Below are 27,500 nucleotides of genomic sequence, written 5' to 3' on the forward strand. Positions count from 1 at the left end.
GCTGAGATTTACACCCAGAACAATGCTGTCCCACTTTAATAAGAATAACAGCAGAACTGAAATTTTACTGTTTAATGATCCGGCAGAGGAATTATTACATTAGATTCAATAAACAGGCAGATTTTATTCACAATAATGTTTAATTTCTTTATGTGTCAGAGGAGGCATCACAGTCTATATCATTAGCATTGGTGTGTGTGTGTGTGTGTGTGTGTGTGTGTGTGTGTGTGTGTGTGTGTGTGTGTGTGTGTGTGTGTGTGTGTGGTGGGGGGTTATCAGACAGGGAGGGGGGTATTAGGCTCTGTGGAGAAAAATGTGTGTCTTATTTCCATATAAAGAGCTCTATTAATCACTCTGAGTGTCATTACAGCGAGGCTCATTGAGCTCAGCGGCTCTTAAATAAAACTCCGAGAGCTGCACGCCTCCGGCTCGCCATACATCTTCATTTACACCTGTCAGTGGGACGGGGGGCAGTTCTTAATCAGACTGTGGGGGTTTGGAGGAAGACGGGAATCATGTGGAAGAGGAAAACGTGTCTGCATAATGTTTTATAGAGGTGGTATTTACCGTGCCTGTAAAACATGTTAGAAACATCAGGTTCGTGTATTCGTGACCTCCCAACATTTAATGGTTGTGTCTTGAATCTCTTCAAACTCATTTGAAAATTCTTCTCCATCATTTTATGTTTTAATCACTCTGAAGAAATCAAACTGAGGATGTTTTCTGATTTAACATCACAGAGAGGACAGGGTGGAGTTCAAGGCATGAGTGACAGCAATGACAAGACTTACTTTCCCTCGTAAGATATTCAGGACTTAGTGCTGGTCTACATGTAGTGCCACTGTCCATCCATCCCCATGTTCATCCCCATCCCACCCATCGGGCCTGAGAGGGAGAAAGAGGGAAAGGAGGAGAGGGAACATAAGAAAACAGATACTCAGACATGAAAACTGTGAAGACAGACAGCAAAGCAACGTGAAGACCAAATCACGATAAGAACAGGAAACAGAACAAAGACGGAGAAAATGGTGATGTGGGCAAAATAAGAAAGAAATGATATCAAGACAGATACAGCTTGAGAAGAGAGGGTGGCATGAGGACAGAGAACAAAGCCGTGCCATCCATACAAATATTTTCATAAGGACATTTTTAAGCAATGGTTGAGCATTTTTCTTATTTAACAAATAAAAATGAAAGGTCAGTGCCAGGGACAAGATTATTTTGTGGCTCACCTCCTCTGAGGCCCATGTGCTGCTGTCCATCGAGAACAAAGCCTCCCATTGGCTGACCGTCTGGGCTGTAGGCGGTGCCCTGATTAACTAAGAAAGGTGAGGGCACATTGTTGGAAAGTGTTACACACACAGCTGCTCCTCAGTCTGTAAACATACACACAACCTGAAGGAAGGAGACTTTCAGAGTGTTGAGAATAACCTGAACATGTGTGTGTTTGTGAACACATCGGAGCAGAACTCTGCCATGCTCGATACAGAGAGCAGAGGAGGAATGTGAGCAGACGAACATGAGGCAGAAATGACATCCCGTCATGTAAATAAGATAAATAACAAGAGGCTGTCTGTTGAATAAAAGAGGTATACACCTGATCTATAAGAGAGGCAAGACAATGTTGGTTCAATTTCACCTCCATTTCAATTTTTCAATGAAGAAACACCAACAAAACAACAGAGGACTTGCTTTGCAGCTTTCCTTTCTAAGAATGACTGTTTTTCATTGCTGATCGTTGGCCACGATAACCCTGCCCTCAGCTCCTGACATGGTCGGACCATTGCTCTGTCCCATCAAAGAGTTGGTGTTTGCTAAGCACCAGTTTTAAGCACCTGGATCCAGTTCTTTGTGTGTGAAAACACAAGGAACCATTGCTAAGTCAGGCACTGGCCTGGAACTAACACCACCTGGGTCTCAAAACCTTAAGAGAGTGCATGACCACTATCACACACACTCTGATTTCCTGAATATGACTGAGTATATGAGACTTTATTTTGTCTTATGGCTTTGTTTAGTCCCTCTGGTGTCCCCTGTGGAAGCTCTACATGATTTAAAGTAAAAAAAAAAAATCTCCTATTTTCTCTCACTGAGACTTTAGAAAACCCCTATTTCAGCCTCTGTCTGAAATAAGGGTTGAATAAACATGTTAGCAGCTGTCTCTTTAAGGCTCCCTGCTCTACAAACCCCCATCCCTCCCCTCAGCAGAGCCAGCTCACTGGCCAGGCCTGTTGGAGGCGGAGCCTAATGGCTGACCTCGGTGTTTGAGGCCCATCCCCTTCAATGTGTCATGAACCAGTTCGGAGATCATTATGTGGTGAGCTCATCATTTCAGCAAGTCTCATGAAGATCTTGTTAAGGCCTCATGCTATCTTTAGTATGGAGCACTTTGATCAGTTCCCAGGATCATTCAAGGATTTCTACAACATGTTGATATGACGCAGTCTGAAAATCTGCACATGCTCAGTATGAACATCCAGCATTGTTACTTTAAATCCATGTTTAAAACATGAGAAAGCAGAATACCCTTTCTGCAAATGTCTTCACAGTGTTGGGGTGAAAGTTAACGCCAAACCTCCCCTGCATGCTCTGACCACACACCCCACCCGAATCAACCAGTGTTTATGTACAGAGCTCTGATGGAGAAATCCTGCGACCATAAGGGACAACCTCTACAAAGTCATGTCACTGACAAAGACTAGATGATCAATGTTTAATAAACCAGCTCTGTATCTGTGGATTACTAATCTGATATTAGGAAAACCTGATATTTACCTGCTCTGTTGGACTGATCGATCATTGGTTGAACTATTCTCCTCCTCGCGTTGATGAACCTGAGGAATTAGAAAAACTTAAATTATTAATAAGGACACATAGTATTATTCATTACTCATATTGTGACTAAAGCATGATGGGAAAAGAGTAAGAAGTCCTTGAAAAGAGAAAAAAATCTTAAATCTGTATCGAGATAGAAATAACTTTGAATTATTAAAATGTATACATTAATAATTAACAAATATACATAAACTTATCATGTATAACATAAACAGAGGCTCAGGCTCAGCCTCCGTTATGTTAATCAATGCTAATCATCAGTCCGTGTGTGTGTGTGTGTGTGTGTGTGTGTGTGTGTGTGTGTGTGTGTGTGTTATCGATGTGATATGAGTGTTAGTTTAAAAAGTATTGATTAGTGTTCAGAGCAGCCTGAGGCGATCAGCTGATTGACTGGTCAGATCATAAACGCTGAGCTGCTCTTCACTCAAGTGTGTTTAATCAGGTGAGGCAGAAACATGAGGCAGGTATTATACAGGAGTTATGAATCTTTAATTCCAGATTACAGATTATTTTAGACAGCAGATTAGGTTATTTAAGGTTCTTTTAAGTGATACTCCGGGATGGAACAAGTTGGGTCCTCTCACAAGGTTTAGGGCAGAAATTACCCCTACAGCAGTGTTTTTGTGCAGCAGAAGCCCAGAGCGCTCACACCAAACACCCCCTCCCTGCTCCTCTGCTGGTTTCCTCTGCACTCAGATGGGGACATATTTTACTTGACCAAAAACACAAATAAATGGACTCCCACCGAAAAAATCTGATATCGGTCTGCATTCACGCTTTATTTGGAGAATTTTCAGTGCGTTACATTCACACAAAAACACCGCTAAATAAGGCTCTGGTTCTCATCGTGTCTCTTCGTCCTGGCAGACTACCTGTGTAGCCAGCTGTGGCTCTGCAGCGGAGGTAGCGCCGTTTTACGACATGGTGAGAACTAGAGCCTTATTTAGTTGTGTTTTTGTGTGGAAGTAACGCGCTGAAAATTCTCTAAATAAAGCGTGAATGTAGACTGATATCAGATTTTTTCGGTGGGAGTCCGTTTATTTGGGTTTTTGGTCAAGTAAAATATGGCCCCGTCTGAGTGCAGAGGAAACCGGCAGAGGAGCAGGGAGGGGGTGTTTGGTGCGTGCGCTCTGGGCTTCTGCTGTACAAAAACACAGCTGTAGGGGTAATTTCTGCCCTAAACCTTGTGATAGGACCCAACTTGTTCCATCCCGGAGTATCACTTTAAGGTCACAGCATACTGCATCTCTCTGACATTATTGAAATCAGCACATTCAGAACAATTATATCAAAATACAAAAGCAAACTGCAGAGTTTCTATCAGCTGATCAGTCAGATGACCTGGCATATCAGCTCACAGTAATGATCAATTATTTCAGTCCATCTTAAAAAAAAATTACTAGGAAATGAAACTCCAAAATTTGTTCTGTTTGGATTATATTTACCAAATTAATGAACACTTTAAGGATTAACTTGGTGATACAGAAGCTTACATTTGGGTAAGCTAGATAAACATAATATGGATAGAAAATTGTGTGTGTGTGTGTGTGTGTGTGTGTGTGTGTGTGTGTGTGTGTGTGTGTGTGTGTGTGTGTGTGTGTGTGTGTGTGTGTGTGTGTGTCTCACCAGTTGTTGACCTGCAGGATGGTGAGACCTGTGTCCTGTGCTAGCTGCTTTTTCTGTTCCTCTGAGGGGTAAGGGTGCTGGGAGGAACAAAAAAGACATAATTCACCGTCAGAGAAATCAAATGTTGTGATTTCAATGTTTTTTATTAAATGTAACTTTCTTTTCAGGCACTGAACATTTTTAAACATGTTTTTAATTGAGAAAATGATAATAATTGAACATTTAAAAGATTAAAAAAAAAATCAAGCCAGCATCTTCACTTCTTCAAATAAAGCATTTAAAGGGATTTAATAATAATAATAATAATAATAATAATAATAATAATAATAATAATAATAATAATAATAATAATAATATTATTATTATAGAAACAGGTACAAATTTTAAAAAAAGTCAACAGTAGAAGATAAAAAGAGACATTTGAGGAAATATTGGACTGAGATGAAAGGCATCAAAGGGTAAAAGATTCACAAAAAAGCTTTTAAAGTTCATTAATGTGAGTTCCCAGAAGAGATTTCAAAGGTGGAACTCCTCAGGTAAGATTTTTCTGTCAGGACATTTGACAGCAAAGGTGCTCCAACAGAAAACACAGTCTGAACAAAGAAGGAATGTAGATAATCTCCTCAATGGTTTTAAATAAAATATTTTACTCTGAATATTCAAACCCCTCAGTGGGTTAATACTCTTTAGATGTCCGTCGGCTTTTATTTTCACTGAACCCGTAGTATTAAGCTATCAGGGTAGTGAAACCATTTGTAACAGAGTAAAATGATCCATGACTGAGTGATCACAACTGAATATGTCCATCCACAAATATGTGTGATTAATACACAAATGTGAACATGTATGAACAAATGCATAGAGAAAAAAAATCACAGGTATGTGTTCACAGATCTGCTGATGATCTGCTGAGTTTGAGATCTGCAGATGTAAAAAGAGTCTGGTTTTGAGGATGATTTGTGTTCACTCTGTCGATTCATGCACAGAGTTGTGAATCTTTGTACAGATTTGTGGATCAATTTACAGGTACAAATAGTTTCGCTACACTAAGCCACACAGAATGGTAACTGGAACTTCCTGTTAAGATGACTGACTCACATATAATGAATTATACTATTTTATCAAATGTCTCTGACACTGTTTCTTTTTGGATTTTGGTATAATCCTCAGGCTCAGATTTATATGTAGAAGTAAATCGAGGAAGGAATGCAGGACAAGCAGGCTAATGGGCTGATAATGAAGGATATAATGAATCTGAACCTTCCACAGCTGCTTCCTCACAGGAGATCTTTGAGACTCTTCAAAAAAATACACAAAGGACTCCCCATAACCACACACACACACACACACACACACACCCACACACACACACCGCAGCATCTCACTTCACATAACTCTTCTCCTTTCACACCTCAGATGAATACTGGGTTGCTTTGGTGTTGCAGAGATGCTTTCAGAGTGCTCCGCTCACTGTTCAGACACATCCTGCCTGAAAACACTTCTGCTAAACAAATCAGTCCTGAAAGAGGGGCAGAGAGGGGATAATTCAATTATCCTGCTTTTTGGTCTGAAAACCTGAGGGTGGCCTTTAGAGAGACGAGATTACTGCGACTACTGGACCTGTAAAGGCCTCAAACAAAGCGTACACATCTGAGGAATCAGGACACTGAGGAGCCAGTATCTTAAGAGCCACGATAAAAGCTAATGCTCCGGTAATGGGGACCAGCTAACACTTAATAAATCAGAGAAAACAAAAAACAGAAGCCTGTTACAAACCACACACAAGCAATTCACACAGCCTCAACCAACACTTGAATCACTGAACACTGAGCGACCTGTAAATCACCTCTGTAAACACCTGAAGACCCCAAACTATGAAAAAAACACTGAACCAAACCTAAACAAGAACTGGATACACCCTGGAAGATTTACTCAGCACTGGAAAAAACACTGAACAAACCCTGGAAAAATCCTGAGTGAGATAATGTCTTGTCAAATACAGGACAAACTCTTACAGGATACCAGAAATTAAAAAAAAAAAAAAAAAAAAAACAGGAAAATCCTGGAAAACTTCAAGTCAAACCTGGACAAGTGTAGGAGAAACACTGGAGGAGCACAGGAAAAATAGAAACAGATCCTGAAAAATGTGGAGCATACCTACAAATACAAGACTAAAACTGGGAGACTATTGCAATAACCGAGAAAACATTGGGGGGGAAAAAAAACAGAATAAAACCTAAATGAAAAACTTGGTACACCCTGGACCAACCAGTCTACACTTGAAAACCATTGCATGAACACTGAACAAAACCAAGACAAATGCAAGATATCCTGAGCAATTACAAGTAATACATTGGACTATTTCAGAACTAAATCAGGATCATCTTTTGAAAAAAAAATTGTAAAAAACAAAATCCTAGAAACAAAGAAGACTGAGTAAGAAATACTGAGCAAGTCTAAGAAACCAGAGACTGATAGAGAAAAAACTCAGTACAAACCCTGGAAAAGTACAAGTCAAACAATGGAAAAATTGTGGGGAATGCTACAAGAAAACCTGGAAAAAAATGGGACAAACTGGAGAAAAGAATTTAGGGGAACTACTGGGAAAAACTCTGAACAAGAACAGGACAAACCATGAACACAGGCAGGAAAAACCCCGACAAGTACTTGACAACTCATGGTGGGACTTCAGTCAAACACTAGGCAGTTCTTGGGCGGCTGTGGCTCAGTGCTAGAGTGGGTTGCCCACTCTGAAGTGGTACGCTATCCTTTGGCACTGAGCGGCCATCTTTGTAAATGGGACTAGTTAACAAAGGCTATCCTCAGCTATCAGTGTACAACTGGAGTGTGTGAACGTTAAAAGTATTGTGAAAAGGACTCTTTGTGGTAAGAGAGAAAAGAAAAGTGGCGCTGAAGTAAAAATCTGTTTACTAATAATTGGCAGTCATGAAATGCCATGAAATATAGAGCAAACCTGACAAAAAATAAAGCTTCAGTCTAACAAGTCGACAAAACCAGACTTCACTGAGCAGCAGTGAAGAAACTCTGGGATAACTTTGGAGAAATCTTGGAAAAGGCCTGGGGGTATACCAGACCAGGCCTAGAATAAAAAGCTGCGTAAGCAGTCCAGTTCAGTTCAGTACGGTTTGGTACAGTTAAGCTTGATCCCGTTTGTGTTTCCACAGCAAACTGTGCCCTCTCGTGGTAGGCGGCGTCTAAGCCGGATGCCGAAAGTCACATCTGTTAAACAATAGCGTGACGCCGTAGCAGCGCGACACAGTTTACCCGATAATAAATCCAATGAAGAAGAATAACGCGACACAGTAAACAAAGAGCACAGATGGAAGACATGCAGCATTTCGTCCTCTCTGTGATTGACATGTAGCTCTTTAAAACAAAGAGCTACATCAAGCTTTGTTTCAGAGAAGTATGTCTGCCACCAGGAGAAATGCAGCCACTGTGGGGTAAGTGACGATTCTCTCGACCAATCAACGGTCTGCAGTGTGTTGCTCCACATTCCGAGAGCGGATCCGTTCAGTCTGGCACCCATACGAAAGGGTCCAAAAAATTTGAACGGCTTGTCTCGGTTATTTGGGGATCTGTCACGGGATTAGTCAGTGGAAACGTCACAAAATGTGTGCCGTACCAAGACGAACCGAACCGGTCTGCTTGGTGGAAACGCGGCTAAAGACTGATAGGGACTGTTTCTGGATCTGATGAACAGGATCAGATTAATAGAATCAGACTAAAGGATCGGAGCAGACTATATGGTATACCAGATCCGTCCATTTTTAGGATGAGACTAACAGGATCTAGTTGCTTTAGGGATCAGACCAAAGGACCAGATGATGACAGGTCATGTCATCAGGATCAGAGTAACAAGTTCAGACAAACAGGATCAGACTAACATGATCTGGTCATTTTAGGTTTAGACTTGAAGGATACAGTTGGTTTAAGACAGGACTAACAAGGTCTAATAGGTTTGAGAACCAGACTAACAGGATCCATCAGGTTTTTGGACTCAGTGTAGCAGGATCTGGTGTTTCTCTTACTGTGAGGTGCTGGAACAGCCACGCTCTCATGATGTTCGTGGCCACTTTGGGGAAGATCCCTCGTTTCTTTTGCCTCTTCTTATCCTGATCGTCCTCATCTCCTGTCCCCGGCGACGCCAGGCTGTGGTCGAGGCCGTCTCCTGTGATCAGAGACAAGAGGAGTCACGTTATGTGAGCGATGTAACCTTCATCATATTTCACCTCCTCCTCCTCACTGTGGTCCCTGCAGAACCGCGACGAGTCTGAAACCACAGCTATTAACTCAATGTGAGCCGAGCGTTTGACATGAGGTAATGAGAGCGTGAGGAGCTGACAGGAAGTAATGAGCTCTCAGACCGCTGCGTTGTGTGTGTGTGACCTCAAACTCACCACTTCCTCTGAGGAGGAAAAACACAAACAAGAGGAAGAAAACAATAACAATGAAGATCACAGTAAACACAGAGATGTTTGAGGTTCGTTTAGGGAGCTGACACAGGATGGGGCGCTGACTGAACACACACACACACACACTCACACACACACACACACACACACACACACACACACACACACACACACACACACACACAGACAGAGTTAGGAATGGTTGATTAGCAGGATCTATGTTTGACCTCAGCTGAGGTCGACAGCAGGCCCCTCTGTCCCTCCCAAAACGGGAGGAGTAAGAGAGGAGAAAGTAAGAGGAGAGAGGAAAAGAGGAGTCAGGAGGAAGATTCTCCTCCTCCTTTTCCTCTCTGCATTAATTGTGCATCAGCAGAGATGATTTTCTGTTACGTGCTGGTTGTTTCGGCGCCCTCAGGGCAGAGCAGCCTTGAAAGCCTGCCTGCAGGGCGTGTGAATAATGCATCTGAGAGACTCCTCCCCCGAGGCGGGACAGAGACTCGACTTTTCTTAAGACTGGCCCGAGCATGTCTTTTTGTTTTTGGAGAAGCATCAATCAAACACGCCTATATGAGCCATATTCATGCATAAATATTTCAGCCGATGAATATTGACTTTAAAGAGGAAGTGCTGCGGGCTCAGGGGCTCGGGGGGCGGTGGGAGTTCAGACGGATGGTGTCCACATCAGAGTCTTGGTCTGGGTTTGCTTTGAGCCTGTAACAGGGACATGCGTGTCCTCTAGTTGTCCTGGTGACATACCTTTATTTAATAAAGTCTACATCCAGAGCAAGAGGTCCTCTCTGTCCTGACAATCTGTTTTCACCTGAACTAGATTCTGTTTGATTTTTCTAAGTTTTAAACTAATTTGGTCTGAATTTTATCATCAATGACTGTGCAATGAACAGACGATGTGAGCTTTGAAGCCAAAAGGCCAAACGCACCGTAGTGACCAGGCTGTTAGAGTCAGAAATCCCAGCGTTACCTGTGAACTGTCAGGTGGGTACAGTCCACCGTCGACCAGAATCTTCTGCTGGTTTTCAGAAGAGGAAATTTGTTGACTCTCGTGTTAGTGTTTGTTACATGTTTCTTCTTCTGTTACTCTATATTTTACACTGCCAGTCCAGCCATTGGTTAACAGAGCTGTCAATTAGTCATCTTTAAATCATAAAATAACAAACTGAAACCAAACTCTGAAAATGAGCCGTTGGACATAAACAAACATGATGTAAATGAAGGGTAACAATGGAAAACATGCCAAAGAAAAAATATATGTGCTGTGTTTTCATTTTTATGATTTGACTTTAGGGATGGGTACTTTTCACATTTGAAACGACCTGGTACCTATGCCTGGTACCTGACAATCAGTATCGGTACTCAATGGTACCAATTTTTGGTACTTTTGTGTGTGTTTAAACATTAATCTGTCTAATCATAAAATCTCAAAGTTTTTCACTTTAATATATTCATTTATCAGTATATAAACTTTCAATGCTGTGTTCATGTCCTACATGGAAAACCTCCTACTCTTCTACTCCCTCACAGTCACAAGAATGCTGTTAGGTACCCAAACATGGCACCGTTTGATTTAATGTGAATCTGGAATTTGGTTGGTACCTTTTACAGTACCTCTGTGAGGACTTCCTGTTTATAGTTGACTGGGCAGAATTTGTCGTGTTTTACTGAAACAAAAACTCCATTTCCCATGAGCACCATCACCCACTGAAGTAAAGAGGTGGCTCTTGCCAAAGGGTGTTTGTTTTGAAGCAAATGAATGGAGAGCAAATCTTTTAAACACTTTTCTTTGTTCAAGACAAATTTTCCCCAGGATGCAAAGCGTTGAGGTAATGCATATATTTTTAGTTACGTAGCCCTATTGTTTGAAACATGACAAAAATCAAACTTGTAAACTCAGTTTGTAGGCAGACTATCTGTTCAGTGTTACTCAGCCTGGTGCTCTGATGTATCTGTAACATGTAATGTTAGTGAATCCTGGTTATTTCCTACCAGAGCTCATCTACCAGCTCCAACCTCACCAATCAGAGCTAACGTAACTTCACTCTTCATTTTATTGATAGACTCTCAAGTTTGAACATACCACTGCAGAATAACTGCTGACTGTGGGTTGGAATGGACATTATTACAAACAGTTTAACCCGTGTTTTATCTCATTTTATCATTCGTCTCATTTGTGGATAAACAACAGGCCAATGTATAAAAGTGAGACCAGTTCAATATCACTTATAAAGCTCTCACAGGGTCTTTGCGAATCAAAGGACAAACCACACAGTCTTCAGCAAACATCCCAGCATGATCTCAGTCTGATTAACAGCGTGCAGTTTAACTTTCACAGCTTAAATGAGTAGTGACAATCAGCTCAATCTTATTGATTATTGTTTACAGCATGCCTATGCAGCTGCTGAGTAGTATCTCTCTCAGAAAACACGCTCTGTGGCCTGAGTAACAAACTGTAAGCTGTGGATTTGAGAATTTCTTTCTTTAGACCTTAAAGTTAAGAAAGGGGGAACAAAATTAGACCCAAAGAAAGAACAAACACAGTCTCGTCCTAATTATATCTAAGGAGGACACACTGCCCCCTCCCCGTCCTGTGGAGATGGGAGTGGGGTGGGTGGGTGGGGGGTTAGAGCCTCAGGGCAGATCTTCAGAAACACTAATCTGTTCTGACTGTTCTCTGCAGCTCCACCGTCTAACGCAGAGACGCTCAGAGTCCGACACCGTGCAGCGCTCACACACACACACACACACACACACATACACACACACACACCCTGCCTGCTGTGTCTGCACGCGTCACCCTGTGTGTATGGGGGGAGGGATGGGGTGGGGGGGTATTACCCGGGGGGGATGCTGGAGTGTTGCCCTGGAGGTGGAGAAGAAAAAACATCACCCCGAGGTATGAAGAGACTCTTCCTCTCAGCACAGTCTGAGTATGCTTCACACTCTTTCACACATTTAGACCTTTTTCTCTTAAAACTGTTAACATTTAACGCTAACTAATCCATACTAATTTATCCATGATTTACATCTAAAACAGTTTTTATATAAAATTGAAGAAAACTAAAGAGAAAATCATTTTTAACAGTTTTTGCTCATGCTGATTGAACCTCCATGCTCTCAGTGGATCCTGCTTCAGTCACAAGATTCATCGAACTCACATTTTGGCTCGAGGAGATTCACAGAGGGGTCATAATGGGAAAGAGTTCACTACAGTCACAGATTAAACTGTAAATTTAAACTGGGCTTAAACTAACATCTGAATGTTTAAGACAGATTATAATCACCTTTGTCTGAAGACTCCTGGATGTCACCCACATCATCAGGTCTCTGTCGCTCTGCCTTCATAGTCAGAGCTGCACGATCTGAGCAAGCTCAGTCTACTTTATTCTTCTTCTGTGGGAAATATATAAAACTGAGACATCTCTGACGCTTCTTCTTAAAATCACAAATAACGTCCAGTTTTGTCCTGTCTTCACTGCTGACATTGACAAGTGATTTCTGACACATCAATGTTATAATCTGATTTTAACCACTTTAAAAATGGCTTAAATATGATGCTAGAGATTTTAACTTGACCAATATCTTGTATTGTTTTGTTTTTGTAAAGGTTGCTGAATAGGATTGTTTACAGTTTGAATCTAACCGGCTTTGACTGTTACATTCTGACCCAAAGTCGGTCATATTTTAAAGATTCAGTAGCATGGTAGACCACCACTGCTACTGTTGGTTTTGTATTGGGAACATAGACTGTAAAAAAAAATTGGATGTCAAATTGCTTGGCTCGAAGTCAGGTCTCCGCAAAAACTGCTCCCCCTGGTGGCTGGCTGCAGTATAAGTTAAAAAATCTGTCTCTCTAGCCATTCCAGATGGGCTGTGGTCAAATTTTTGAAAATTATTCCACCTCTTAGAAATGTTTCTCATGTCAGATTGTTGTGGTCATTTGAAGATATAATTTGGCTGTCTTGTGTTCAAGTCCTCTTTTTTCTGAAAAGTTTCGTTTTCATTAGTTGTATGAGGTTAAAAAACAAGGCTTTACGTAACGTTTGACAATGATTGACAGCTGCCGTTCTCGTGTTTTTTGTAAAATAATTTTTATTTTAGTCACCCTGCTCCACTCAGATTTTCCCAGAATCCCTCATCGTCTCTACTGTGCAAACTCAGGCTGCACGACTGCTGCCAATGGCCGCACTTGTGACGGGAATTTTGGCTTCAAAACCATACAATGGTAAATGGCAAAGCGACATTGTCCACTCTATATACACTCTATTAGTGTTGTGCGAATCATGAACAAATACCCGAGAATCACTTTACTGACTCGAGAATCATGATTCTTCGCCCCAAATGACTCATTTACTGACTCAGTACAAAGCTCACGGTAGCCCAGCCCCTCACTCACATCACAGGGGAATGGCTGGTACATAGAATGGCTCAACTCTCAGTGTATACGAGTCATTAACTCATTAACTCACCCACAGTACATACGGATCACTAACTCACTCACAGTATAACTCAAAGCACATACGAGTCACTCGCCAGCTCGAACGTACGTCGCATTACCTTCTCAGTCCTGGCAAGGATTGTTAGATCATTTTCCTGAATGCCAATTTGTTGTGCGGGCAATTCATTTTAACGGAGGGGTGACTTTTTGATGACTGCTGACACTTTATTTTTATTTTACTATTGTTTAAGCTATTTCCGTTTATTTTCATAGTTGTCAAGAGGCTTTATCTTTATATTTTTTGTACAAAGTTATTTTTTCTAATGTTGCACTGTTTGAACTTTGTAATTTTTCTCAGTTATATTTATCTAATTTAATGTTATTTTATTTGTGAGTTAGAAAGATAAAAGTTTCTTTAATATATGTTGATCTTTCACTCTTTTTTCCACATTGTAGTGTATTAATTGTCCTATTCAGTCATTTTACTGGTATGAATCTCTCTGAAATATAGATTTCTATGCACTGTCTGGGTAACTGACTCGAGTGACTCAAATGACTCAAAAACCTGATTCACTTTGGTGAGTGACTCATCTAAACTCGACTCAGTAAAAAGAATCGAGTTTCCCATCACTACAGTCTATGGTTGGGATGCATAGCAATTTTAAGTTCCCACGATGATAGTGTAATCATAGACTGGATAAAACATGGACGAAGCATCCACAACGTCACCCGTATGTTCCTGAAACCCTGAGCTGAAGCCAATCCGCGACGCAGCCACATTCCCTATGACGCCAGCTGTGAGTTTTTCTTCAAGCAGCTACACGGCGCCCAGGCATCAGAGCTGTGCCTCTGATTGGAAAATCAAACAATCCTTATAACTTCTAAACTGCAGAGTTAGAAAAAAATTCACTCACCGTACAGTGTGCCAATAGTGAAATCAGCCTTTTAGACCCAAGACATTTTTGAAACAGGCTGTAAATATACTTTTTTATGCTGTAAAACTCTGTTTTTATGGCTGGATGTGTACATGAGTCCTGGTCTTTCTGCAACCAGACTCAAGCAGATTCGCGACAAACAGCACCTTTTAGCGCTACCTCATAGGCTTCATTTTTACTAATCAGATGTTGCCCCTTGAGTGTAATGCGCTAAAAGTAGAGCGTGACGTCTAGCTTGCTGTTTACACGACAACAGTGGTCGCATAGTTTCAGAAAAATTCAACTCTGGAGGCTGTTTCCAAAAAGTTATGTTGTAGGTCATCAAAAAAAATGGAATGGAACAATACTTGTGCATTTCATCCTAAAAGCATTGTTGGGTAGACGGCCCCTAAATACAAAGCTTTTTTTTTTTTAAAAAAAGGACATTTCCCATACCCCGCTAGCAGTCTTCACAATAAATTTAGGCACCATTTTTGTCTTTTATATCTTGAAAAAAGACAATTTTTAGACTTGTTAGGTGATAGTGGCTCATATAAAGCCGAGTAAGACATTTCGTTTTCTGAAAACAAGACATACACTTACTTTGATTGTATTTTTTGCTGTTCATCTTTGATTTAATTTGTTGTTGCCTATCTGCATTAGTTATCATTCATATTCACAAAGTATTCTTAAATCTGCCAAAACTATGCGCCTCTATCTATAACTACATTTGTTTAGGATTATACTGCTGAGGTGTCAGGGCCATATCTTCAGCTGTATTTGAGGATCCTGAAGTGAAAAATGATTTGTATCACTGTAAATCCTCTTTCCAGCCTGAGAAAGCTTGTTGGGTTACTTAGTTCATCATTTTTAACAAAATGATCTGTACTTGTCCTAACTTTATACTGTGGTCACTGGTTATTGCTAATATGTTTATGTATTTATTTTTATTTATTTGTTTGGAGCTGAAAATCTGAAAAAGCATGAAATTTACAAGTTTTGCCCAAATAGGAGTATGTGTGTTTGTGTGGTCACCCTGTAACTGTCTGTGAAGAGGCTGTTGACTCACCTCTTTCCCTCGTTCAAACTTAAAACTTCAGTTCAGCATTTCCTGTTTGACCCCGTCAACAAGCGGCTTCAAAACTCTGCATCTGAAACAAGCTTACAAAGTTGTGTGCTTGTCTACCACTGGTGATGTGCAGTGTCGAGTGTATTTATGTGTGTGTCTCAGTAAACTGATGTGAATCAACAATGAAGCAATAAGAACAGGAAGAATGAATCTTAAATATTTTGGTTTTAAGGGGAAGAGAGAAGTTGTTTGTTTTGTTCAGCAATTAAAGGTCAGAATCATTATATATTAATTTTTAACTTTTTATTTTTGATGAAGGTATATTTATTACTTAAAACCTGATTTGCTTTGTGTTTGATGGCTGTATTTCAGACATGTATTCACATGTCTCAGCGTCGTCCTGTGTCCCAGTGCGTTCTCTATCACAGATATTACCTCATGTCGACAGTCGGATAAGACGGATAGCGTAGCAGCTAGCTGAACTGATTGCGGTGCTCTTGGCTGTATCAGTGATGTAAAACTAACACGGCTCGTCTAATGAGCTTGGCGGGGCTCGAATCCATCATCATGACACCTACAGGCCCCTCCCCATATTACCCACAATGCACTGCTCTGCCTGGATGTTACTTCTCTGTGTGTGGAGGTGAATATTAAAGCTGGGCACGATCCAGTCACACAAATTAAGTTTCAGCTTTAATCTGAACCCAAACAGAGAAAAACATTCAATTGTCAGAACATAACAGGAAATATTTCCTTTGATGTGTCAGAAAATTAAATCTAGATAATAGTCTGTTGTAATCTATAGGATTAGATTACTTCAAAATAATCATTACCGTGTTCACCTCCATACATGCTGTGCACCTTAGCCTGTCCTTTTGGAGATGTTACTGTCATGTAAGAATACACACACACATGTACATACACACTCCTCCCTCTAACTGAAGTCTGTTCACAATAAAAGCATCAGATCCTCTCCCTCCTCTTCCTCACATTCCCAACTCAACGCCGCATCTTTTGTCCCTACAGCTCTTTGTCTCCACACTTCAACATCCAAACATTCCTCAGAGTCCTCAGACCAACACCACCCTTAACCCCTCACCCATCCAACAGGGCAAGCCTCTGATCATACTTTCTGTACAGACAGCAGAACCAGAACCAGAACACACGTGGGTCCACATAATCCAAACATGACCTGTGGACAGTGGCAGCTGGGTTCCCTCAGTGTTCCCACATGTTCTTATGAAGTTGGGTCAAACCACAGGGAGTGATACCATCATGCTGTGACCACCCTCTGCAGTCTTCATCAAACTTTAATGATTCCAGCTGAGAGGATCAGGATCAGAGTGATGATCATTGCATTAATGACATCTGCAGCTTCATTCAGAACAAAAACATCAGACACCAACATTTCCACCAAGTAACTCACTTTTCACATTTGAAATGATGCGGTGCCAATACCCAGTAACTGGCAATCAGTATCGGTGCGCAACAGTACCAACTTTTGTGTTTATGTGGTAATAAAATTTAATTTGTTGAAAAATATCATGTCCAGCATTGAAAATCCTCGACTCTTCCACTCCCTCTTAGTCACAAGAATGCGTTTAGGTTCCTAAACACGGTACAGCTTGATTTTATATTAATCAGTACTTGGTACTTCTGATAGAATTTGGTCAGTACCTATAAAAGTATCTAATACGATACCCATCTCTAATAGTGTATGTAAAGCCAGTGACATAAGATGAAAAACAAAAGTAGTAAAAGCAGTTGTAACACACCGCCAGACCAGTAGAGGGCTTTAAGACAATGACAAAGGCCGGCATCATTATGTGTAGTACCTCACTAAGCCCATTAACATGAAGCAGTCACAAAGAGACAAAGCTGTGTCAGATAAATAACAAAGCAGTGGACCGCTCTGCCAACTAAAGATCAACTGCTGTTAAAGCTTAAAATATAAATACGTCCAGCCTGATGTATCCTTCTCGGTGGTTGTAGATAAGCACTAAATACTTTTATGATAAGAATATTTTGAAACCCAGATAAAACTGAACTTAGATGCATCCCTGAGGGCTTTTTTTCTGTTTGAACAGCTGTTGTAAACTGGATATCCACTGACACGTTCAGCAGAAGGTCTCCAGTTTTCAGGGTCACTCTTTAAACGGTAACACCAGGAGCAAACACACATTCACACTGTCAGGCTCAAAGAAGACCATTGTTTAAGAGTTACTAAACCAGGTCCATCACAGCTGAAGGTCATCCTATTGTGGATGGAGGAGGAAATTAAAAGACTGTGGGTGCGCCGCCAATTAGAAATGTTCAGCTTGCAGGCCCCCACCCCAAAAGCACCTGGATATCTTGGAAAGTACTACCCCAGAGGTAAATTTATTACACCAGAGCTGTTTTTTTTAGTTCCTGCGGTTGAATAGTGTCTTAACTATTTGTAGAGGGAGTAACAAACTGTTAAAAAGCTGATGTGCAACCTTAAATATCTGAAGGAGGGAGAATTTGGACTTACTGACAAAACAAACAACAACAACAAAAAAAATGGGAATGAAACACTTTTAGTAAGCTCTGATTTTTCAGCGTAAATCAGTCAAAAGAAAAGATTTAGTTCAACTGTATAGAGAAAAAACTGCTGAACCATCTTTCTCTTTTACTGGAATAAAGCTTTGTCCCCGTCTCTGTCTCTGTCTCTGTCTCTGTCTCTGCCTCTGTCTCTGTCGTCATGCTGCAGAGCTCTCCCTGAATCAAAGTTAAAAAGCCTGATCAAATGAATTAGAATAAACCGATGTGTGTGATCGGACTGATCCAATTTATCTGAGCGACCTGTGTGAATCTGAATGATTAAATAAAAGACCAGCTTAGAGGGTCACTACATCATCATCATCGTCATCATCATTCTCCCCTCCTGTGGCAGCGAAGGTCAGATGTAATATGAATGATTTCTTTGCTCACCCAGGTCACTGCTGTTGTCCCCACTCTGAGAGACGTGTCCCCCACTGGACGGCCCAGGTGTCCCCACAGACGGCGTGGAGTGGGTGTCATCTAAGTCTCTCCAGGACGCCGTGTTCTGAGGGTTCGATGGAGTGAGGAAGAGGAGAGAGAAGAAGTGTCAGCGATACTACCAGGATCAGTTTCACACACACACACACACACACACACACACAGCCAGCAGAAACTGTTAGCCTAGCATCAGCTACATTACCATTCTGTCCATGACACAGATCAGGGAGTTTGGAAAGACAGAGAGCAGCTTATGAACCTCCAGAGTCCAGCTCAGAGACTGAGCAGGGTCACTCTGAGCCCTGGTTTTATGGGTGCCTGCCTCTCCCTCCTGCATCCACCCCCCTCCCCAAAGGACATTATCTCAGAGTAAGCCTCTTCAGCTCTGTGTGTGTCAGCTGTTTGCCGGATGGTTCTCTGATGAAGAGTCCACAGATGACGAGGAGACAAAGACTCAGCAAGAACCAGACGCACTCTTTACACCCTACAGCTGTGAGTGCGTGTGTTTAAGTGTGTGCGTGTTTGTGTATTTGAGTCTGTGTTCAGTCTGCAGTTAAAAACAGATAATGTGATGTTGAAAATGTTTCAGATGTTTCGATTGAGGGCAGTAAAATAAGTTTATACAGAGATGATTCAGACTGCAGCAGGTTTGAGCGGTGACAGATCACTAATTCTGTTTGATCACGTTAAAACTTCACTCAGACTTTTACTTTCAGTTTTAACATGTCCTAATCCTAATCCTGATTCTGATCCTGACTGTGAATTTGTTGCCAAAATACCTGACTCTGAAATGTAGGTTAGTGTTATATCTAAGTCTGCACTGTAAAAGGTTGCCGTAAGTTTTACAGTAATTTACTCGAAGCCAGATTAGTGGAGCTCTTGGAGCAGCAGGTACGTGGCCAACATTAAGAAAGTCAAAGCAGGAGTTTGGTGATTTACTGAGTTTGAGTGAATACTGGACTTTCAGAGTCATCGCTGTGAGGCTCACAGAGAAGCTGCAGGTGTCTGTTAACTTACACCTGATCTGAAGATAAACACATAACTTAATAAAACCACTGATCAAAGCAAATCATGGTGTGCAGGTTTGTGATCAGACTCTGGTCAACATCTGACCGAGTCTGCTGCTGAGGGATGAAGAGCACAGCGGGGGGGCTGAGATGAAGACCCCCCAACATCCCTAACAAACCCTGAGCAGCTGTATTAATCCTATTTACTGAAACACAAGCACCTCAGCAAACACAGCTGTACCATCATCATCACTGTTTTCCAGTAGCTTTAAACATGTTTTGATGTAACCAGCTGATCTCAGAAGCCTGCACCAAGAAATTATTTTATTTTCCGCAAGTTACCTTTGAGTCCCTTTTGTAAACCTTAAAGGATAAGTTTGGTTAATACAGCTTTTACATTGTTTATATAATGAAGTAGAACAAATACTCACCCAGAAGGCTTTCCTGATCCAAGCAGTGCTTCGGGAGATATTTAGATCCAAAATCGTGCAGCGGACGTCCGTATAATGGGATCCATCAGGGCATAGACAGCGCAGCTCCTAAAACTGCATTAATCGTCCAAAAACTCGTGTTTTTCACCAATATTCCATCATGGTCCACTTCAGGTTAGTCCTTTGCTGCAGTCTGTGTCACTCAAGACAGCGCTGTGTGGCTGTACTGACCTCTGAACTGACGAAGACTTTGTTTACGAATGCCCCTCCGCGCATGGACAGTGCGGCTCATTGTTTCAGGGGAAGACGGCAGGCTACATGACGATGTGCGGAGGGGCAATCGTCAACAAAGTCTTCGTCAGTTCAGAGGTCATTACAGCCACACAGTGCTGTCTGGAGTGACACAGACTGCAGCAGAGGACAAACCTGGAGCGGACCATGATGGAATATTGGTGAAAAACACAAGTTTTTGGACAATTAATGCAGTTTTAGGAGCAGCGCTGTCTATGCCCCGATGGATCCCATTATACGGACGTCCGCTGCACGATTTTGGATCTAAATATCTCCCGAAGCACTGCTTGGACCAGGAAAGCCTTCTGGGTGAGTATTTTGTTCTACTTCATTCTATAAACAATGTAAAAGCTGTATTAACCAAACTTATCCTTTAAGGCTGACCTGTAGACCTCTTTACATTCTGCGTCATCATAAAAAAGGAAAAAAATGTTAGCTACAGTTTCAGCTTTACACCCTGTCCATTCAGACAAGTTACCGTTCTTTAAACTTTGAACTAAAACTGGGAGAACTGTCAGAAACAATGCTCCATCATGTACTTGAGTTTTACTGAATTCTGACAGGATCACGACCTTTACAGAGTAACTGGTGTTTTGGAATGAATAGTGACCATGATACCTGGAGACCTTCAGCTGAACGTGTCAGGGATGGTCGGGATGTAAAAAACTTCTGAAACATGAACAGGGTCCTTGAATGCACCCTCAGGTTATTTATCATATAATGTAAAAATAAACACATCAGATGTTTCTTTAAAGTTAAACTAAAGGCTTTTCCAAGTGGGGGCATTCAACTGACGGTCACAAGTGAACAGGGTAAAATGTGGTAAATGTGTTTCCTATATCCACCCCAGTTAACCAGGACTAAATGTACATGAGTTCTGTTAACTGGTAAAACTCTGATTATAGATTTTACTTTGTGTAGTTAATAACAAGTTGGTTTGGAGACAAGATTATGACCAAATTTGACTCTTGGGACTCAAAATGATAAGTGAATGATAAGATTAAGTTTAAATTATGATTGACATAAAGAGATTTTATATTCACAGTTAAACTTTAAATTATCAAACTATTTACTATGATAATTATCAAAACTGAAATATAAAATATTATTTTATTAATTTATTATTCTGGTATATTTGGTGCAGTTCTCTGTTGTTTTTTGGCTCTTTTATTATGACTCGGCGGTGTGAGTGCTCATCTTTGACTCAGGATGGTTTCTGGTTTATTGACACAAGAAATTGATACAAATTGTGCATTTAGGAGGTTTAACCTTTCTCCTTAGCTTGAAAAACCATTGTACCTCACAGTATTTTTGTTGCGCTAGCATACATGAGCTAAACTCAAAATTCCAAGGGTAAACTGCATGTGTGAACACAAACATATGAGAGTTTCACCTTGGCTCTATCGTGTTGTTTTTTTTTCTCTCCCATCCCCTGATAACATTTTAGAGTAATGGAACATGTGTGAACAAGCAACTCAAAAAACTTTGGCATATGCATAGAGTTGTTCACATGTGAAAGAGGCTTCTGGTTGCATTCACATGAGTTGACAGCAAACCACCAATCACCGACTCAAAGGTTTTTTCATTCTCTGATTATTCTGTGATTTCAACTCTCCTATTAGAAAACATGAAGCTAAACATTAATTAGACTTATGGTGGCACAGCAGAGCGGTGAACTGATGCAAATGTTGTAGAGCGGTGTGAAGATTGCAAAAATTGTTTTTAAAAACTAAATTCATTACCATTGAAATAAAGTTTTATATCACATAAGCATGTGACTTAGGTGCTTTGATCTATGCAGGAGACTGATATCAATAAATTATTTTGTGTATCTTTCATTATTTTACATATCATAGCATGTTTTAGTAGGGCTGTCAGCAGTTACTGCAGTGCACTGAAGCTAAAAAAAATGTATGCATGATTTTTTAAGGGGCATATTTTAACTATTTCAGTCCCCCCTGTTAAAAAAAAACAACACCACTGACTTACTGAAAACTTCCATCTTAAGTTGAAGCGACCAATGAGCTAAGCATGCAAGTGCAGCTAAAAAGACAGATGTCAGCACAGAAGCAGGCCCAGCTCTGTTTTATCAGATGTGAATGTGGTCACAGACTGGTGGATGAAATTAAAACAGAAATGTTAACAATCTTGCTACAGGGTGTGGTGGCATCTGACTGCAAACCTGCCAACACTGGAAGACTCTGAGAGACATGCTCAGGTTGGTGTGTTGTGACCTGTCATTTTCACCATTGAGGAGAACAATAGTTTGTCATTACTGTCTTTTGCATGAAAAAAAAAAATCAAAGTAAAACATCACTATATTTCAGAGCATGAGCATTTTGAAGCTGTCCCCTGTCTATGTCATGGTCTAGAAAACACCAGCACAACAGTGCATCATTTATTCGGATTATAAATCCAAATTGAAGGTCACAAAGTTCCTTTTAATTGCTTTTATTTAAGCCTCAAATCAAGAAAAAGTTTGCTTTGCATTGCTAGTAATGCATTATGAACTGTTTATAGGTTCAATTTAGTAGATTTTTTAAAATTTGCATTTATTGCTTTATAGAAATGTTTGATAGCCCTTTTATATCAGTGTATGAAAATCAACTTTGTGGTACACAAACCCCAAAACTTGACTCATGTTCTCACTATTAGTGAGCATGTGACATGCAGTAAATGCAGAAAACAGATGCTGTCACAGGGGCCTGTCTGAGGTCAGAGATGCTGAGGGCCAGGGTGTCAGAATGTGATGTCCCAGGACCAGGGAGGCTTTCCCAATTTCTACAGAAATCAGCAGCTGAGCTGTGCTTTCTGGGCTTTGTCAGGGGACATCAGGTACACTTTGTTTAATTATACAAAGGAAAAAAAAATAGCAACCCATATTTTCACAGAAAAGTATATTTTCTTTCATATTTCATGTAATTTGTTAGAAGAGGTTTACTCTCTCCTGCCGTATATTAAAAATATAAGCTTTAATTCCAGTTGCCATCACAGTTTGAATAAAATACCAAGTTGTAATCGCGTGACTAAAAACAGTTCACGCGGGAACACAGGCTTTGAGTTGGTTTGGAACTGGTCTGCAGATCGATCAAACATTTCTCTGAGCTCAGAGGAGCCTCCGCAGAACCTGATTATGGATGACAAGGACTCACGTGGTCTGCCAGGTGTGTGGAGGATCCGGACAGGTCGTCGAAGTCGCCCTTGCAGACGTCCCGGTCTTCGATGACCAGGTCTATGGGCATCTTCCCCTTCAGACAGCTGATGTACCGGTGGCAGAAGTTATCACAGAGCTCGTGCACCTGCGGTTCAATAACCCATTTTCAGTTTCACCAGTTTCACAACCGATAGACATGCACAGGTTACATCACTGAATCCTTTATGTTAATATCTGTCGTTGTCTTTTTACCTTCTCGAGTTCCAGCAGGTGGAAACGGAGCACCTGGATCGCCTGAATCATCTGAAAAATACATAAAAGATTCAATTATTTAACTTTCTCTTGTTTACACATGGAAGGAAAAATCTGTTCGTTCAAAATAGATAAATAAATACAATTATAATAATCTTTAAAAATCTGTTCAAGTCTCACCAGGTTGTCGAGCTCCGGGTTTGATGAGAATAAAGGTTTCTCTGCGCGGATCTGCGTGAACAAAAATTAATTAAACCTTCAGCTAGATTTTTGTTTCAGTTTTTCGTTTTTCACTCACCACATGATTTGAAAAATTCAAATATTGTTGCCCTCAAAACTGTAAATTGTGTATTTGTCAACTGACACAGCCTTCAAAACTGTCAGCAATATTATCCTTGTTGAGCCAAAATGTAAACTGCGCATGCGCCTACCTGTTTAGCAAATACTGCGATATCCTCGTTAAAAGAGTCCGAGGAGCAGACGTCACCTCCCGCCACACCTGGCTCTCTGGGCGTGCAGGTCGCGAGCTCACACTTCTCAAAGACCAGCGCGAGGAGCGGGAACAGAGGGTGCCTGAAACACACAGAGGCCGGCTCAGACCAGGACCCGAATCGGGTGAACTGAGTTAAGGAGACATTTGGGTCACTGCCAATCTCTCTCTCGCGCGCGCTTTTTTTATTGATCAGAAATTAAATTGAGAGCACACTTATTCATAAGGCTTCAGTATTAAATAGTTGCATTAAATACTATATTATGATTAATATTAAAAATAACTTTTAGGCCTATACAGAATAAGAGTCATTAAATAGGCCAACGGCATGAATATGGCCCTTAAAGAAAGAAAGCTGTAATAGCGACTCTAAAAAGGAATTAAAAAAATATTTAGGAAGCATAAATCTCAGACATTTTTGATAAGTATTTATCTACTCCTTATAAAAATAACATCAACAAAAGTATTTGCAGAAATGGAGTTACCAGTGAAGGAATTGTTGATATAGACTAAACAGTAAAAACGAATTGATCATCACCAGTTGTGGCTGAGAGAAAAATATTATTAACAATAATAATAAGATAAATAAATAAATAAAAAATTAAGATATTTTTCAACCGACCTAATAGTTATCTAATGCTGCTTTTGCTTTGTGTAATTTTAAAAGGGTGCGAAAATAGTTGACGAAGAAAAAAACTCATACATAAAATGAAATAATAAGAATAATCAAATTTATAATGACTAAATAAACTGACCCGTAGACCAGGTCCTTGTCCCTCTTTAGCACGTCGTTCACCGCTCCCCCTACGCTCGCGGGTAGGATGTTGTGCGGCGCGTGCGCTCCGTAGTGCTGCGGGGGGTGCGGGGGCGGCCCGTGGTTCAGGTGGTGGACTTGCGGCAGCGGCCGAGGCGCGTGCGGGTCCCCGTACATAGAGGAAGGGACCCCGACCCCGTCCATGGCCCCCCCGAAATGAGATAGGTCCTCGTACTGAGGGAGTTGGGGGGTTATATTTATTTCAACGGGGAACAGAGTGATTATTATGATTATCAATAATCTTAACATGAGCAGTTTAATGATTCAGTCTAATCTCAGGATCTCTGAGCATCAATAACTATTCATGCAACAGATAATTAATGATTAAATTGGGTAGCTAGAAATTGTCACTCAAGTCCGCTTTTTACTTAATATTTTAAATAAAAGTAGTGAAAAACACCTCTCGCCCAGATTATAATCTGATTGCACTCTATCAATATTTTAATAAACAATACATTTAGTGAGTAAACATAATAAATCCAATGTGATCCTTTAATATTCTCATATCTAGTCTTGAAGCAAATAACCAAATGAAATATTTGATCCTACCCTCTGCGTCATGTCTGCGTGCTGCTCCTCTTCTGTACAGTTAGTTCAGAATAGAGTGTAATCCGGATTACAATCCTGATCATCAATAATCTCACAGATCGATCAGCTGATCACTGACAGCATGTGTCCGCGCGCTCTGATTCTTCCAATGGTCCACCTGTCTCGAGCTCTACTCACTCTGTCCGCGAGCCCATCCCCGTCTGCGCGCTAACGCTCAGTGACCACGAGTATGCCGCACAGCATCTTATAGGACCCCCCCCCCCCCCCCCCCCCCCCCCCCCTACAAAAAAAAAAAAAAAACATGTGCAAACACACGCACACGTACATACGCACGTACACGCGCGCACACACACAGACACACATTACAATGTACAAATCAAGACAGCGACTGTTCACTAGGCGACTTCCGGCCATTTCTTTCAAAATAAATCTGCGGTTTTTGCGGTTGTGTTTTTTTTTTTATAGAGGAGTGTGATACTACAAGAATCAGGGTGAGCCCATTTATTGAGATAAATTTAAAAAGTTTGCCACAACACCATGCTCTGACCACTCTGTGTTCCATCCGTTTTCTTTTTTTACAACTCAAACACACACAGCAACATGCACAAGCTGCTCTTCAGCTTGCTGTTATCAGGCTGAAAACATATGTGATGCAAACATCTGGTGTTTAAAATTCAAGAAGGTAAAAATAAGAGATGTTTTACTCTCTCATAAAAGGTAGCCTATGTCAGAAGTGTAAAGCTTTTTCAAAGAGGGGCCACATTTGATTTTTGGAAATCGACTCAGGGTCAGCAGCTTTAACCGACATATTAGCCGTGAAAAACATATGAATGGTCTATTTATTTACCTTTTTTTCTGGTTTCTGTAATAATAAGTGTTACATCTGTTTATCACAGACTGATGAAATCAAACCTCCCTTGTCCCCCAGGTGTCTCTTGATACCAGAGGAGTGGTTAGTTTTCTGCAGTGATACATGCTTCATAAACAACAACAACAAACTCTGCTGTTAACCAAGGAAAATGTTCTCCATTAGGGGGTGTAACTATGAATAAACAAACAAAAAAAATAACGTCTCATTTTGGATCCTGGAAAAACTCATCTGGAGACAAAAAAAAAGTAAAGTTAAAAAGATGTATGCAAACATTGGAGTCACGTCTTTACACCAGCTGTTGATGGTGAAGAGTTGTCACTACAATCAACACCAATCAATAGTCCTCACAGAAAATTATTGTTCTAGTTATGCCTGTTTCTAAAAGAAAAGGGATTACTTATATATCTGGATAAGAAAGAAAGGAATCTTAAATTCTGATTTAATGACTAGTTTCAGAATGTCCCTGGTTTACATCTCTTCCAAATCAAACCAAAAAATGGTGTCATTGGGGATTTAACACTGTGGTTGGCCAGTCAGACAAACTGTGTCTTAACCTTTGTTGGATCACCTCAAACTCCTCTTTATAATTTTTTCCTATAGCTGTAACTCTGTGATCAGGGTGGCGTTCCTTCATCATGGCTGTGAGAGAACTCAATATACCTGCTGAATTCATATTGAAGATCAAAGGTAAAGATAACAAGGGGCAGGGTTGAATTGATTAACAGATGGATGCAATCGTACCTGTTTTCCAAAGGGACTGAGGCCTACCTAAGCTCCACCCCTTTGTCTGCTCCTAAACTGATCCAAAGTTAGGCTGAGTCATTGTTTTAACATGTCATAGGTGACAGCACTAAGACCATGGATGAAAACCACTGGCATGAAAACACGTTTGTTTTCCTCTCTGTGTTTGCTTTCTGTTTTATATGAAGTTATTTACTTTCAGAAACAAGTTTCTTTGAAAATCTGCTCAGTGAATTATTAAAATCTCTGATTTAAATTATAAATACAGAAACTATAAGAAAACATGGAGCAGCCTCAGGCTACAGATCTGCTCATTGCATATCATTTGCTCCTCTCCTGCTCCCTTGGACACACACACACACACACACACACACATGTTTGCATGTGTGCACTCTGTGATCTGATTGGAGGCTGATTCAGGGTGTCAGCCCTGTGTTACTTGTGATAAATTACCATCAGACGACATCAGCGGAGCACCAGAGCTCTGACCTCCTTTGTGTGCACACACACAAGCACACACACACACGCACACACACACACACACACACACACACACACACACACACACAC

General features: G+C 40.8%; 1 protein-coding gene across 1 annotated transcript in view; it reads right to left on the reverse strand.

Annotated features, from left to right (window-relative positions):
- Positions 1-25,511, reverse strand: part of meis2b (Meis homeobox 2b) — a 27,998-nt gene extending 2,487 nt beyond the window's left edge. The window contains exons 1-12 of the mRNA XM_074685044.1: positions 25,319-25,511; positions 24,711-24,943; positions 23,897-24,038; positions 23,646-23,696; positions 23,466-23,516; positions 23,212-23,358; positions 18,283-18,397; positions 8,514-8,653; positions 4,462-4,538; positions 2,776-2,834; positions 1,233-1,319; positions 792-885 (exon numbers count right to left, since the gene is read on the reverse strand). Coding sequence (XP_074541145.1) covers positions 827-885; positions 1,233-1,319; positions 2,776-2,834; positions 4,462-4,538; positions 8,514-8,653; positions 18,283-18,397; positions 23,212-23,358; positions 23,466-23,516; positions 23,646-23,696; positions 23,897-24,038; positions 24,711-24,943; positions 25,319-25,330 — 1,173 coding nt within the window. The 5' untranslated portion in view covers positions 25,331-25,511 and the 3' untranslated portion in view covers positions 792-826. The remainder of the gene's footprint in view (positions 1-791; positions 886-1,232; positions 1,320-2,775; positions 2,835-4,461; positions 4,539-8,513; positions 8,654-18,282; positions 18,398-23,211; positions 23,359-23,465; positions 23,517-23,645; positions 23,697-23,896; positions 24,039-24,710; positions 24,944-25,318) is intronic.
- Between the last annotated feature and the right edge of the window lie 1,989 nt (positions 25,512-27,500).

This window comes from Halichoeres trimaculatus, unplaced genomic scaffold (genome assembly GCF_033239565.1).
Source record: "Halichoeres trimaculatus isolate MK-OKI-2021-1 unplaced genomic scaffold, fHalTri1.1 fHalTri1_scaffold_13, whole genome shotgun sequence".
Lineage (NCBI taxonomy): Eukaryota > Metazoa > Chordata > Actinopteri > Labriformes > Labridae > Halichoeres > Halichoeres trimaculatus.